The sequence below is a fragment of the Tribolium castaneum genome, chromosome 5, assembly GCF_031307605.1.
Source record: "Tribolium castaneum strain GA2 chromosome 5, icTriCast1.1, whole genome shotgun sequence".
Taxonomy (NCBI): Eukaryota; Metazoa; Arthropoda; class Insecta; order Coleoptera; family Tenebrionidae; genus Tribolium; species Tribolium castaneum.
The window spans coordinates 3,947,115-3,962,072 of NC_087398.1; the positions used below are offsets into that span (position 1 = coordinate 3,947,115).

General features: G+C 37.9%; 1 protein-coding gene across 9 annotated transcripts; it reads right to left on the minus strand.

The window, feature by feature from the left end:
* Window positions 1-16: 16 nt before the first annotated feature.
* On the minus strand, window positions 17-14,396 carry msn (misshapen). 9 transcript variants are annotated; one of them, XM_015980435.2, is made up of 15 exons: window positions 14,065-14,396; window positions 13,884-13,949; window positions 9,950-10,157; window positions 9,111-9,897; window positions 8,848-9,052; window positions 8,609-8,629; window positions 7,892-8,175; window positions 7,623-7,797; window positions 6,885-7,529; window positions 5,635-5,748; window positions 4,549-4,807; window positions 4,278-4,498; window positions 3,907-4,224; window positions 1,147-1,281; window positions 17-1,086 (listed from the first exon to the last, which is right to left on the minus strand). In XM_015980435.2, the coding sequence occupies exons 1-15, from the start codon at window positions 14,128-14,130 to the stop codon at window positions 838-840; spliced, it is 3,753 nt and encodes a 1,250-aa protein (XP_015835921.1). In that variant the 5' UTR covers window positions 14,131-14,396; the 3' UTR covers window positions 17-837. The 9 variants fall into 9 exon arrangements, with proteins under 9 accessions (XP_015835921.1, XP_015835923.1, XP_008194007.1 ...); XM_015980437.2 differs by having other exon boundaries at window positions 4,549-4,723; window positions 6,885-7,532; XM_008195785.3 differs by having other exon boundaries at window positions 4,549-4,723; window positions 6,885-7,532; window positions 7,623-7,779; window positions 14,065-14,395.
* Between the last annotated feature and the right edge of the window lie 562 nt (window positions 14,397-14,958).

Genomic DNA, 14,958 nt, shown 5'->3' on the forward strand with positions numbered 1-14,958 from the left:
TTTACAAAAACACAGCTTTGTAATATAATACAGAATATTTAACTTTACTGGTTGGAATTATATTAATAATAAAAACGATAGAAATGTTAACTTCATAATAAAAAATCACACTTACCAATTCTTTGGGAAAATTATTATAAAAAGAGCAGAAAAGCAAGATTACACAAATAGGCCACAAAAAATATAATAAAAGTACAACCTGCTAAGAGACCTTCCAGATCATAGCCGTACACAAATTATCGTAACATACAGTCTCATTGCACCCAACAAAAATAAATGAACCATTTTATTATGAATAGAATTTTTTAGTATAAAATCGTACGTCTCGCAACAGTCGCTACCATGCAATGGAAAATCAATCGAAAATACAACGGTTCCTATGTGTGCACTAGGCATCGGAAATGATCAGTTATGTACAAAAAAATGTGAGCGAAATTCGTCAAGCCTTCAATTGCCGAACTTTAGTCACATTACGCTAAATGTATTTATTATAATTGGACTTAGCTAGTGTTTTAGTGAGCATTTATCAGTTCACTAACATCCTCTCTCTTGGCACCGATACTACCCCACTTTGGCGATTCTTGAATAGTTCCGTGACCTTTTGATCTTAAAATGATTATTGCTGACCAAACTGGAATTGTACTCTCGAATTATTGTTACTTCAAACGAAAACAAAACAGGAACTATTACAAAAATCCGCACCACAAGTACGATCAATTTGATCTATTAACCTTGTACTATTTGCCCGTCGCCTTACTCTCCCATACTTTCTTATTGATTTAATCCTTTTTTTTTCACTCATCACGAACTATACTTTAATTACACTTGATAATGAGGTTACCAGTTGGCCATGCCGGGCTTGTTCAACGTCATGAAGTAGATCTGGCAGCTGGAGCCGCTCTTGGCGCTCGAAAAGAATACTTTGTCGTTGCGTTCGCACAAAAACTTCAAACGTTGAGCCTTCTTGTGCATGAAGACGCCGTCCAAGTGACCCGACTCGACCGAACGGATTTCGATCGCTTTATTGCCCCAGCCCATTATCTGGCCTGTGCCGATGTACGCCACTGACGTCGGCATTTCGCCCCACTAAGTAAAAAACACAACAAAAATCATTCTCGCTTACAAAAGCCGACAACCGAAACATACCTGCAAAAGCATATTTTTTGACACGCGACCGTAAGTATTCACGTAAACGCCCTCATTGTCGTAACAAAGCAACAACTGCATGCCGTTACTGTTCGGTAACGTCACTATACAGTGTGGCGTTATAGCACTTTGTGTCTGGAACAGAAGAAATCGAAATGTGAGACTGTTACTTTGAATGTATCGGGAAAAGTAGCCTATTATTGTAACACTTCTTTTTTGGCAATAAATGATTATTTGAAACAGCGCAAAAAAAAATTAAAAAATTAAGATAGGCATTATCTATAGTGGAAAATTTTATTCAACAAAAAAATTCATAACTCAAAAACTAAAAGTCGTAGAGCAATGCGGTTTGTTCCATTGAATTCAGCGGCTCATTTTACGTATAAAACCAACTTTTAACGAGATGGAAACTTTTAAAGTTTTTTGCTAAAAATTAAGATAGGCAATTTCTATAGTGGAAAATTTTATTCAACGAAAAAATTCATAACTCAAAAACTAAAAGTCGTAGAGCAATGCGGTTTGTTCCATTGAATTGAGCGGCTCATTTTCCGTATAAAACCAACTTTTAACGAGATGGAAACTTTTAAAGTTTTTTGCTAAAAATTAAGATAGGCAATTTCTATAGTGAAAAATTTTATTCAACAAAAAAATTCATAACTCAAAAACTAAAAATCGTAGAGCAATGCGGTTTGTTCCATTGAATTCAGCGGCTCATTTTCCGTATAAAACCAACTTTTAACGAGATGGAAACTTTAAAGTTTTTTGCTAAAAATTAAGATATGCAATTTCTATACTGGAAAATTTTATTCAACAAAAAAATTCATAACTCAAAAACTAAAAGTTGTAGAGCAATGCGGTTTGTTCCATTGAATTCAGCGGCTCATTTTCCGTATAAAACCAACTTTTAACGAGATGGAAACTTTTAAAGTTTTCTGCTAAAAATCAAGATAGGCAATTTCAATAGTTGAAAATTTTATTCAACAAAAAAATTCATAACTCAAAAACTAAAAGTCGTAGAACAATGCGGTTTGTTCCATTGAATTCAGCGGCTCATTTTCCGTATAAAAACAACTTTTAACGAGATGGAAACTTAAAGTTTTTTGCTAAAAATTAAGATAGGCAATTTCTATAGTGAAAAATTTTATTCAACAAAAAAATTCATAACTCAAAAACTAAAAATCGTAGAGCAATGCGGTTTGTTCCATTGAATTCAGCGGCTCATTTTCCGTATAAAACCAACTTTTAACGAGATGGAAACTTTAAAGTTTTTTGCTAAAAATTAAGATATGCAATTTCTATACTGGAAAATTTTATTCAACAAAAAAATTCATAACTCAAAAACTAAAAGCCGTAGAGCAATGCGGTTTGTTCCATTGAATTCAGCGGCTCATTTTCCGTATAAAACCAACTTTTAACGAGATGGAAACTTTTAAAGTTTTCTGCTAAAAATCAAGATAGGCAATTTCAATAGTTGAAAATTTTATTCAACAAAAAAATTCATAACTCAAAAACTAAAAGTCGTAGAACAATGCGGTTTGTTCCATTGAATTCAGCGGCTCATTTTCCGTATAAAAACAACTTTTAACGAGATGGAAACTTAAAGTTTTTTGCTAAAAATTAAGATAGGCAATTTCTATAGTGAAAAATTTTATTCAACAAAAAAATTCATAACTCAAAAACTAAAAGTCGTAGAGCAATGTGGTTTGTTCCATTCAATTCAGCGGCTCATTTTCCGAATAAAAACAACTTTTAACGAGATGGAAACTTTTAAAGTTTTCTGCTAAAAGTCAAGATAGGCAATTTCAACAGTTGAAAATTTTATTCAACAAAAAAATTCATAACTCAAAAACTAAAAGTCGTAGAGCAATGCGGTTTGTTCCATAGAATTCAGCGGCTCATTTTCCGTATAAAAACAACTTTTAACGAGATGGAAACTTTTAAAGTTTTTTGCTAAAAATTAAGATAGGCAATTTCTATAGAGGAAAATTTTATTCAACAAAAAAATTCATAACTCAAAAACTAAAAGCCGTAGAGCAATGCGGTTTGTTCCATTGAATTCAGCGGCTCATTTTCCGTATGAAACCAACTTTTAACGAGATGGAACCTTTTAAAGTATTTTGCTAAAAATTAAGATAGGCAATTTCTATAGTGGAAAATTTTATTCAACAAAAAAATTCATAATTAAAAAACTAAAAGTCGTAGAGCAATGCGGTTTGTTCCATTGAATTCAGCGACTCATTTTCCGTATAAAACCAACTTTTAACGAGATGGAAACTTTTAAAGTTTTTTGCTAAAAATTAAGATAGGCAATTTCTATAGTGGAAAATTTTATTCAACAAAAAAATTCGTAACTCAAAAACTAAAAGTCGTAGAGCAATGCGGTTTGTTCCATTGAATTCAGCGGCCCATTTCCTGTATTATAGCACGAGATTTAAAATTTTTACAACACTAGTTTACTTGAGAACTTATCTAAAAGCTTATTTCTAGATGAAGAAAAATGGTGGATGCGCCAAGTTATTTATTTAAAAAAATCATAACTCAAAAACAAAAAATCGTAGAGTAAAGCGGTTTGTTTAAGTGAATTCTACGGCTTATTCCGCGTATTATACCACAATTTTTACAACCCTAGCTTGGTCAAGAACTTATTTAAAAACTTAGTTTAATGTGAAAAATGGTGGATGCGCCGGGATATTTGTTGTTTTTTTAAAAATTCCCAATATAGGCCACTTTTCTATGCTTGAACCCACGTAAAATACTTACATGTTTCGGCAAGTAAATGTCGTAAACACTCGCCGAATCCAGATCGACGGCGTGAAAACCATCGGCACTTCCGTATATCACTTTAAGTCTCGTGCCTTCTTCGACCGTTAAATCCACCAAAAGTGGTCGATAAGTGAGCTCGCAGAACGACTTGAAAGCCATAAATTTATGATACGGTTTCGGTGCCCACGCGTAAATTTCAATACTGTCTTTCAGCGCAATCACCAAAAATTTGATCCTTTCGTATTTGACTATTTTAAAGTGGACAGCACCTTGAAGATCACCCACGTTGATCCAACCGTTCCTCCTTTCCACTTGCTACACAATCAACAATCAAATAAAAGAAAAAACCCCAAAAAATTGCGACTCACATCACTAACTCCATCCGTCCTGAGAATCTTATTCTTCAACCAACTGAGATAATACACCCTAACGCGATTTTTCTTGCCGGAAATCGTCACAAGGATATTCTGCCCTTCTAACACTTCCATCTGTTGGAAGCGCCGTCTCGATATCAGCTGGTAGACCTTGCCTTGGCCGCTCCTGTCCAGTAACATTAAGCCATGTTCGGTGCCAATCAAAAGATTAACGCCTAAAAATTAAACCCTCAAAAAAAAAAACAAAAATTGGGAGCAAACCAACCCCATAAAGCCGCACACAAAATCTCGCTGTTGAACCTCTTCTTGTATTTCCTAATCTCGGGCGTATCTGACGAAATATCATGCGACGTTGGCGTTACGTTCACGTTAACGTGTGACTCTCTCCTGCTTTGTGCAGAGCCGGCGCCGAAGCCAAACGTGAGGAAAGAGCGCTGTTTCTGTTGCAAGGCAAGAGCGTTTACATTAAGAGGTGCTGATTTATTAGGGGAGGGGGTAACGTGAGGAGACATAGCCTGGCGGTACTGAAAAAGAAAATATTTCAATTCTTTCGAATCTCGAAAATTTTCGGGTTATTTCTACTCGATTGGTTAGAAAGGTTCCGACATGCACTTACCATCATCATTCAATTAAAAAATTTGGAACCTCGCACTACAGCAACAAAGCTGCTCGAAATAAACAAAACGTGGGCAGAAAGCCAAAAAAACGACGAAATCTCGTACTTATCGATGACTCAAGCGGAATTAAAGCGTTACGATGCAACAAAAAGGGTTAGTGAACACGGACCAATAATGAGGCAAAATTAGTCTTTCCCGTTAGTTCCAAAAACCCAAAAACAAAAAGGTGATTATGGCAATGATATGAGCGCAACTACACACACTACGATTAAAACGACAACAAATAGGTGCATACTTACAGGTACACTTATGTTGTTACGGACGTCACTCAGTTAGGCAAAAACCAAAGAGAAAGACATTAAAATTAGTGACGAACACCTATTTCATTATCAAATAACAAACAAGCGGCACACGGCCTGTTACGACAAAAAAATACAGGTTCCTGTAATCGTAACAGCCCGTGTGGCGCTAAATTATGCACAAATCCCCAGCGGTAGCTTGAATTATTCAATCAGCTAAGACGTCCTGAATTATCAAACACTTCGCGTGTGCAAATTTGACTTTGGGGCTCAAGCTGATGTAACGCCAATTAATAATTTAGGCTTTCCCTAGCCTTACACCAACTTTTTGTCTCGTTGTGACAAAAACAAGGTTACAGGATTGTAAGCAATTTCGGTTCGATTTTTTGTTATTGACAGCGCCACACACTTAAACAATGCGAAAAAATACTTTACCTCTTCGCTCTGTGACTTATCTCTAGCCGAGGGCGTGCCAGGGCTTCCGCTCGCTTGACTGAGAAGATCGGGCAAAACGTTGCTTTGACGTGAATGGTCGCTACTTCTACCGTTCTAAAAAACGAAACGTTTTAACGAAAATATTCGCGCAGTTTTACAAACGCTTCAACTAGTCTAAAACTACCAAAGAAAAACACAAAATGAACACAGAGAAACACACCCATACACACACACTGCTACACTTACAAAAAATATATAAAAAAAACAAATACTCAAGACACTAAGATGGCAACAGTTGCAGCCAGTCATGTTTGAAATCTTCATGCTATAATATAATCGCACGATTCTGATCATGCTTGTCGGAAAAAACCGAATCGGTTTTGCAATTCTGGAAAAAATCGAATCACTTCGTGGCTTCTTCGTGTGGACGGCGGGATTAGTCGGTCACGTGGTTAGTTGAAGCGAGTTTTTCACACATTGTTAATAAACAACTAATAAATGTAGAAGAAATGAAACACCATGCACAGATTTATTCGTTTATTAACTGTTAAATTTAAGCATGAGTTGTGTTAACAAAAGCGACCTGAATACTGACTCAAAGCATGAACTTTCAAAACTGATCCCTCCTCCAATACTACGACAGTGACTTGTGGACAAATCTGATCCTATTCTAACTCTATTGTACTCATACGGTGCGCTAGAAGGGTAGGTACTACTTTTGGACGGCTTTTCCTCAAACTTTTCGAAAAAACAAACACAAAAGAGACTTAAGCCATTTCATTTCAACGGACGGGACACTACACAAATTCTTAAATTTTATTTTCAGTTTTTATGAACAATATCAGCAGAAGTGAATTTTTCGTTGAAAATACGAACAGGAAAAAATTGATAACGGACGGGACACAAATACACATTTTTAATTTTAATTAATTTATAAGTAAAAGGTAGAACTTGTTGCAGCTTTTGAAACTTTATTTTTTTATTAATTTACTTTTTGTGTACATATAACGGATGGGACAAAAAACTTGTGTGTGAAAATAACTATAAAAAAATTATTATTTAATTCCTAAAAGTTAAATTCTGGTTTTCTGACCAAAGGCCAGACGTTAGTGCGCAAAAAGCCGTCCAAGAATTTCCGATGTGTCATAGAGGAAACGTAAAAATCAGTATTCAGCCAACCACAGCCGAGCGTCTGTCACTGGTTAATCTATTAAAAGGCACCCGAAAATGCGGAAAAAACCAAAAATTACCTGTATGTACAAATACTCCTCGCCATCGAACGAATTACTCGTCGTCGTCGAGAGCGACAACGAATTAATTTCGATCGGCCTCGAGTTTCTGTTCCTGATTTTCTCCACTTCTTTAGCGAATTGTGCTTCAACTTCGCGTCTACGCGCCTCTAAACTCTCTCTAACGCTCTTCCTCGCGTCCGAATTCCTCAAAACAATGTCCGATTCGGTCTTCTCGCGTCGTGGTTTAACAAAATTACCATCGACTCTCAGTATCATTCCGTAATCTTTGTTATTTTTCGGCGATTCCGTCCTCTTGACATAATCCATCAAGATCGGTTCGCCGTTTTTCTTATTCAGACCGGCTTCGGAACCGCGTCGATTATTAAAAATACCACTCGAACGCACGTTTTTATCCGAAAAAACGGCCGAATGGCGCGAACTCAAAGGAAAAAAATCGGAATTTTCGCGACGAAAACCGCGAAAGAACGGATTGTTGATTTTCGAATCGCTATCCATCCGACGATGCGTCGGCCCTTTTTTATCTTTCGGTGTCTCTTCTCTCGTTTTATTTAACTGCGAAGATGGGAAAAACTTTTCGAAATCCCACTCTTTCAATAACGTTGCTTCGTCGATATCTTCAACGTTCTTTAGACTGGCTGCAGACTGCTGTCATTTTTTAAACAACACAACAACGAAAAATAAAATAAAAAATCATTCGGAAACACTAGACTTGGCGTAACCATAACCACGACTTACCCGTCGCAAAACCAACGTCTTGTCGCCTTGCGACTCGTCGTCGTCGGGCGTTGGGGGCAGAGGCCGATTGGGGGCACTACCTGAACTCGAACCGGAACCGGTGGCTCCGGGACTAGACACACCCGCACTGTTTTCAGGCACTACTCCTAAACCGGCTCTGTAAGAAAATTCGGGACTAACCAAAACAAAACGCAAAACAAAACAAAAACAAAAACGCATCATTAGTAACGCCTCACGTTTCGTGTACAAATTAACAGAAATAAACTTACAGCGGTTTCGGGGGATCACTAGCCAACAAGGTACCGTCGTTTCGGGCCCTTCCGTTGTCTTCCGGTTCCGAATCGGTTTCGCTGTCGACAACCGAATCGAGAATATTTCCGCTAGCTTGATTGCTCGAATTCGGCGTGTGATTGGTCGAACTCGGCGTCGACACGTTGTTGTTTACGGCGGATTGCGACTGCTTGTTGTTGCGGTTGTTACGAGGCGGCGCCTCAGGCTGGGACGACTGCTGGACGCCCAGTTCGTTCAAGTGAGCTGCCAAAGCGTCCAATTCCTAACAAAAATCATTAACACTTCTATCAAACCTCACTATTCGTAATACAAGTTTTATAAGACGATCTATTATCACACGAAAGTGAATTACATATATACTTTTTTTTACTTTGACAAATTTTTTTATAAAAAGCTGGTTCATTAAAATATTATGTTGACTTAAAATACTAAACTCATTGAAAGAAACAATTTCGGGTATGTTTAAGAGTAGGTATAAAATTAGACGTGATGTAATATTTAATTTTATTCCAAGAATAAATCTGTCCGTTATATTATATTTGCTTGTTAATTCGTTGTAGTGGTAAAAAGAAGGTGTTTTTGGAGCGCAACCGAAACACAAAGTAGAAAAAAAAATTAGTTACACAATCGTTATCTATTAGAAAGTGAAAATTGGACTAAAAGTTAATAACAAAAAAATGTAAGTGAAGACCTACCTCAGGCTTACGTGCAGGGCCCTGTAGTGAGAGGTGAAATATGGACATGAAATAAACAGAAGAGCCAAAATTAGATTGAAGCAGTGCTACCAAAATATAACAATAAAAAAGCGTGAACATAAATTTACTGAAAGTTATTCACGTTTGAGACAAGAGAAAAAGTCAGATTTATTAATTACGTTTAAACCCAACTTTTTCCTCATGCATTTAATTAGTGTTTTAATAAATACATCACGTACCATTGGCTTGAAAATATGTTGCGATTGTGAATTCCTTTGACCTTGCTGCGCCCGCCCGAAATTATTATCAGGGGGCGGTGGCAAGGGTCTTCTCGGGGGCGCCGGATCGGGAACAACGATAACTCTTTGAGGAATTTGGGGAATTGGGGGGCGCGCCGGTGGTCCCGGTTCAGGAATCTCTTCCTTGTCTTTATTCCTCCCGCTTCTGCAAAGCCAACACGAGACGTAGCCGAGTGTTGCAATCACAGTTAATTATTTTTTACCTGGGTGGCGGCTCCACGACCTGACTCAGCGTTCGCCCTTCTTGTATCTGTTGGAAGTTCCTCCTCAAAGTGTCGCCTCCCGGTGCCTGCACTATACTGCTCGGCTCTCCGGCGATTTGCGGCTCTTCCTCCTCGTTCTCCGAGCCCGAATAGCGATAATCCTCCCGCTCCTTCTCCTGTTTCCGCTTCTTGCACCTGTCGATGTGGTCCTTCAGCTGGATCCTGACCTGTCGCTCGGTCGGTTGGTCCCTGATAAACGCGTGTTTGAGGAGTTGTTCGGTGTAGGGCCGGTCATGGTAGTCCTTCACTAATACTGTTTCGATGAAACCGTGGAACTTTTTGTTCCATTTTTTGCTCTTGAGTCGCGGTGGCGGGTTACGAGGGATGAGGAAGAGGGCACGCATGGGATGTAGCTCGCAGAGAGGTGGCTGGGATTCGGCCATTTCTAGGGCCGTTATGCCCAGCGACCACAGATCGCTGCGATTGTCGTATGTGGCTTCCGGGTTTTCATCGCAGGCGATTACTTCCGGAGCCATCCAATAGGGGGTGCCTATGAAGGTGTTACGGCGGCCTATCGTCCGATCTAACTGGGCCGAAACGCCGAAATCGACCAATTTCACTTCGGCATTGTCGGTCAGCAACACGTTCTGACCTTTGATGTCCCTATGAATGACCTTATTTGAGTGCAAATAGGACAGACCGCGCAGGATTTCCCGACAAATGTACGCAATCCATTCCTCTTTCAACGACTGACCTTTCGTCGACTTAACTAAATCGGTAACAGAACCTGGCAATTTAAATTTTCAGTGCGGTAATAAGCGAAAAAAGTGAGGAATTACCAGCACCACAATACTCCATAACCAGCCACAACTGGTCGTCTTTCCCCGGTGGCGACTTCTTGATGAACGCCCCATAATAAGTCGCAATGTTGCGATGATTAGAATATTTCTTGAGCACGTTGATTTCTAACTTAATTTCTTCTTCCTCGTCCTCGTTGACATCCATAACCTTAATAGCGGCCAACTGACCGGTTTTTGTGTGGCGACCCTTGAAAAAACACAAGACAAAATCTTAATTGTGCATTTCCTGACGAGAAATCCAACTTTTTGCACCGATTAATTATAAAATCGTATTAAAACCTGATCTCGTTAGCTACAATTCGCACTATTTTGTTGGCTTCGGATAAACTAATTAAAACCTTCATTGTTTCCGCTCTCTTCCAGTGCCGTAACAATTATTTTATCAACTTTCAAACGCCGATTACAAGAAAACGTCTTATTACATCATAACAAAATCTAAATTTTATGGACAATTTTTTTTAAATACTTGATACTTGAAACTATAAATTACATTAGTTGTTAATTTTTTGAAGTGCAAAAATAATTAATAACAACTAATTTTGGGAGAAAATGGGGTTGGCGTGACTTTAAATGTTCATACGCTGCCGGGATTGGCCTGGATACCGGTGCCGGGAGTTTAGACACAGCCTTATTTTAATGAGAGCGATTAGATCTGTGACCTCACGACCTCTGCGGTCCGGTCCGTTGACATTCGACGCTTTGATGAGTACCATTTTTTATGGCCTCCGTGCGCGTTCTACGGATCACAGATCAGGTGAAAAAAAACAGTAAATAAATATCTCTCTGATTACAAATCGGGTAAAAACACGACCGATAGCCATTTGTTTCATTGATGGGTGCAGTTAACAACCCGAGGGTGTGATAACGCCGATAACAAAAGAATGACGAGATAAGAACGTCTCTTGCAGAGGCTACATAACACGCTTTTTTTGTTTTCGTTTTCGATAAATGTGCATCGAGTTTCCGCCAACGGAAACAATGAAAGCACCCCTTTGGTAAATATCGATCATGGTGGTGGTGGTCGTGGCGGTGACTCATTTAACCGCCCAAGTGTTAAATTATTAACTTTTTAACGCGTAAATTTAAATAGGGTTTGCACAACAAGATACAAAAATTTAATAACAAATCTCTTTATTGATTTTATTATCTTATTTGTTTTACTATCGTTGTAAGAATATGCAAACCGGCAATCAAGTTGGCTGATAAATTACCAACTCGATCGGTATTTGTCAATGTCTACTGGACTGACATATTTATTTAGTGGCCGACCGCAGACTGAACACCACATAAACATCACAAATTGAGTTATTTTATTGAGGCTTTTATAGCACTTCGAGAGCAAATTCTGTGATTCCATTCAACTTTATCTAATCCGATAAAAAAAACAGTTACTACTTCAAATAATCGTTGTTCATTTTTTTTGTCACACTTTCATTTCCACCTCGAAACCGCGTTAAAATTGCAAAAACAGTATTCTGCTCTGAGAAAAACCTTGTAACAATTTTGCAATTCATCGGATCTCGTCCAAATAAGATGATATCATCTTCATGACATAATCCGAGTTTCAATTGTACCGGAAAATGTGTCGAACATTTTATCGAAACTAGTCTGGAAATATTTTCGGATAAATCGCCTTGGAAAAGGGTGCGTTCTAGTGGAATTTTATTTAAACGCTTCGTCACACACAAGATAAATCGAGCCGCAAATTAAAACACTCGAGTAATTAAAAGTGGCCACACAATGCAGTGGGTTTTATTACCGGAAATAGACTCTCTCGCCTGTCAAAATTTGATCGAGAGTTGTCCCAAACTTCTCGAATTAAAAACAACGAATTCAAATAAGTTTCCGGTTTAATCGTGTTTCGGAGTTTAATTAAACAGACATCTCGAGTATAAATAGATCCACAGAAAATCATCAATAATTTATAAAGCACCAAGTGAAATAACTTTTTTCGGGTTTATTGGATAAGGCGTGTCGCAACATCGTGTTCCGACGTTTCATTATCAACAAAACGGCTGTCCTTTAGATAAATTTCAGCCTTTTTCATGAATCTGGTTAACAACGTCCAGTTTAGATTGGGCTATTTTTAGACAGGGGAAAGGGAAATTATCGATCGGGGAAGACACGTGAAAAATTGTGAGCCGAAAAAATAGTACAAATATTTAGATTTAACGATTTTAACGAAGAATAAATGAGCAATAAAAAAGCGACTGAATCAGATTATGAAGAAACTGATTTTTAAATTAATGGAAATTCTGCGAATCCACAAGAAAATCGTTTCATGTGATAAATGACTGGCAAAGAAATGGAATAATAAGCCAAGAAAAATGTGGAGTACATATCACTCGACTTCCGGTTTGCTCATTATTCCCGGCATAATTTAACACAAAAGTGGAGCATTTTCCAAGCAAAGGGCTTAGATCTCACTGTTTTTTACTTTAAATGCAGACGAAAATATGATTATGCCTCATGTTAATTTATTTAAAATCCAGCTAAAACAGACACCAACGGGAAACCTTTATTTGTCCGTTGTGGAAGGTGTCCACTAATAGGAGATGGGTACAATTAAAATAAAAAAATATGTTTTTTGTGAAATGAACACTGATTTATTTGTGTGTAACTTGTAACATGAGTATATGACAAAGCGATCACAGAAAGTAGATTGTATGTATTAATCCCTCAACATAACGCTATAAAAATCTAAAAATGCGTTATTTATTCGAAAGCATCATTCATCAACTTTTTTACATGTCACTCGTACATAATTTCAGCTAGCTATTTATAAAAGCCGCAAAATTTAGTTAAAGTTTTAGTTTAGAAGTGCAGTAAAGTGTTCGAAAACGGAAGCGTTACGAAACACTTTTTTGGGCAGATCGTGAGGATTATCGGAAAACGGGCACGATAATGAGTCAGTTGAAGCTCGGCAGTCGCAAGGCGTTTGACATTGAGAAATTAATTTGTTTCGAATAAAAGTTTCAAAAGTGAAGCCGTGGTTTTCAATTGTCAAGTGGGTGTCCTTTCTTATATATTTTTATTAAAAGTCTGTATGTATATCTTGTGTAAAAAATTTATCATTCGCGTCCGCTATACAGAGGGTCCGTTGTAAAGAGGTTTTTTACATTAGTTTGCAATGCATTTGTGACGTTCCTACAAAAATGTCCGTTGTGAGGAGGTTTTACTGTATTAGACTATTAAAAGCGATTTGCAATTTCTTTCTATTTTTTTTAGAAAATTCTCAAATCAAGAAAAGAGTGTTTTGGCAATATAATAGAAATTGTACAAAAGAACACAATTTTTGTCATTTACTTCAATATCTAACCTTAAAATTATTGAAAGTCCTTAGAGTCAATAAATTTTCTGTTTTCTTTAATCGACAATTTGTCGTTCAGCACAAGCACCAATCTAAAAAAACAAAGATTCCTGGAATAAACAATGAATTCTTGTCTTTAAACGTCGAATGCAGTTCTGATTAATTTCCTTGTCACGAGATAACTAACATCTGTTTCACATTACTAAGAATTTATTGTTGTTATCACAGCGATTACGACTCTTCCACCTAATAACACATCTCAATCGAGTCACCTCTGAACGAAACAAAGCCGACTCGAATTTATCTCTAATAAACAAATATTCCAATTAATTCAAATTTGTCCATGAAAAAGCAAGTATTGTGGGCGTCTGCGGAAGCCCGTGCCCGTGCCCGCAGGCTGGGTTCGTTCCCGCAAAGGTCGGAAACACACCTCTTTCTTCTGGTAGTGTATTGACAGCTGTCATTTGGGTAAACAATCAAAATATGTCATGACTCACGATAAACAAATCGGCAAAATTGCTCGAGTGTGAACCCGCCTTGGAGGCTGTGACCGCTCGTCTATTGTTTCGGGCATGGGAAGATGACATTTCTGGGAATTCTTACCTTGTAAACCTGGCCATAGGTGCCGTTCCCGACGACTTCGATGAGCTCGAAGATTCCTGCGGGATCCTGCAAGGACAATGAATGGGAATGAATCACCCACACACCCAAAATAAGATGGCATGTTTACATCGGGGCCGTAAAAATCGAAGACAAAATGGCCGCAATATGGGCTGGTACTCACTTTGAGGGCTGTCAGGTCGATTTCGTCCAGCGAGCAGTTCACCGATGGGGGCATCTGATGCGCCATTTTGACGTCGACGGAGACTTTTACCGAAATGCAACACTCGCGAGGCGGCTTCAGGTGTGTGAGGGGCGACGTTTGATGCACATTGAAGTTTGTGGGAGAGAGTGATCTAACACTAATATCACACGGTGGTTAACGTAAAAAATGCATTTTTCCAACGAAAGACTGGCCCACACACTTGAAACATGGTCGGCGCACCCTTCTGCCACAAGTACCACGAAGATCGACAGACAGATGAAATTCTACTAAGTTCGGGCAGACGCCACGAGTGCGCCATGCGCACCATACCGCCAAACTTGAAAGTAACACACATTTATGCCCCAAAGCGGCACCACCACACCCAAATTCATGCCCCAACACGTCCACTTCATTGTTATGTTCAAAGAAAATACAAAAAAACAAACTTTAACGAGTTTTTTTTGCCAAAATGTAAAAAAATTATTTGTTAGGTTGAAAACACATAAAACAGAAGAGCGTTCCGGGTTGCATACAAGCAATCAATTACAATTTGAATTTATTTCAAACTGTTTTGCAACGAATGATAAATAATGCTTCGTTTCTAATTATTATTATCTATTTATACCCTTTCTTAAACAACTGTAATTATTTTTTTTATGTGCAAATGACAAAAACGACAGGTCCGGGCTTGCCCACCGGTAACCCATTTATTTTTTATTAAATACAATTTTTTATTCTATTTTATGTAACAATAGAGCCACTATCATATCACTGCAAATAGTCTAATTAATTTCAATAAATAAATATTTCGACCTTGCGACGATAATAAAAAATTTTGCCTTTTATTATTCACCACTTCTTACGTGTTTTTCT

What these genes read in the sequence shown, in the direction of transcription:
- msn (XM_015980434.2), bottom strand. Translation starts at nt 14,130, where the DNA reads ATGGCGCATCAGATGCCCCCATCGGTGAACTGCTCGCTGGACGAAATC. An exon ending in TATGGAGTATTGTGGTGCTG is followed by an intron (nt 9,898 to 9,949) that starts GTAATTCCTCAC and finishes TTAAATTGCCAG; the next exon opens with GTTCTGTTACCGATTTAGTT. An exon ending in GTCGTGGAGCCGCCACCCAG is followed by an intron (nt 9,053 to 9,110) that starts GTAAAAAATAAT and finishes TTGGCTTTGCAG; the next exon opens with AAGCGGGAGGAATAAAGACA.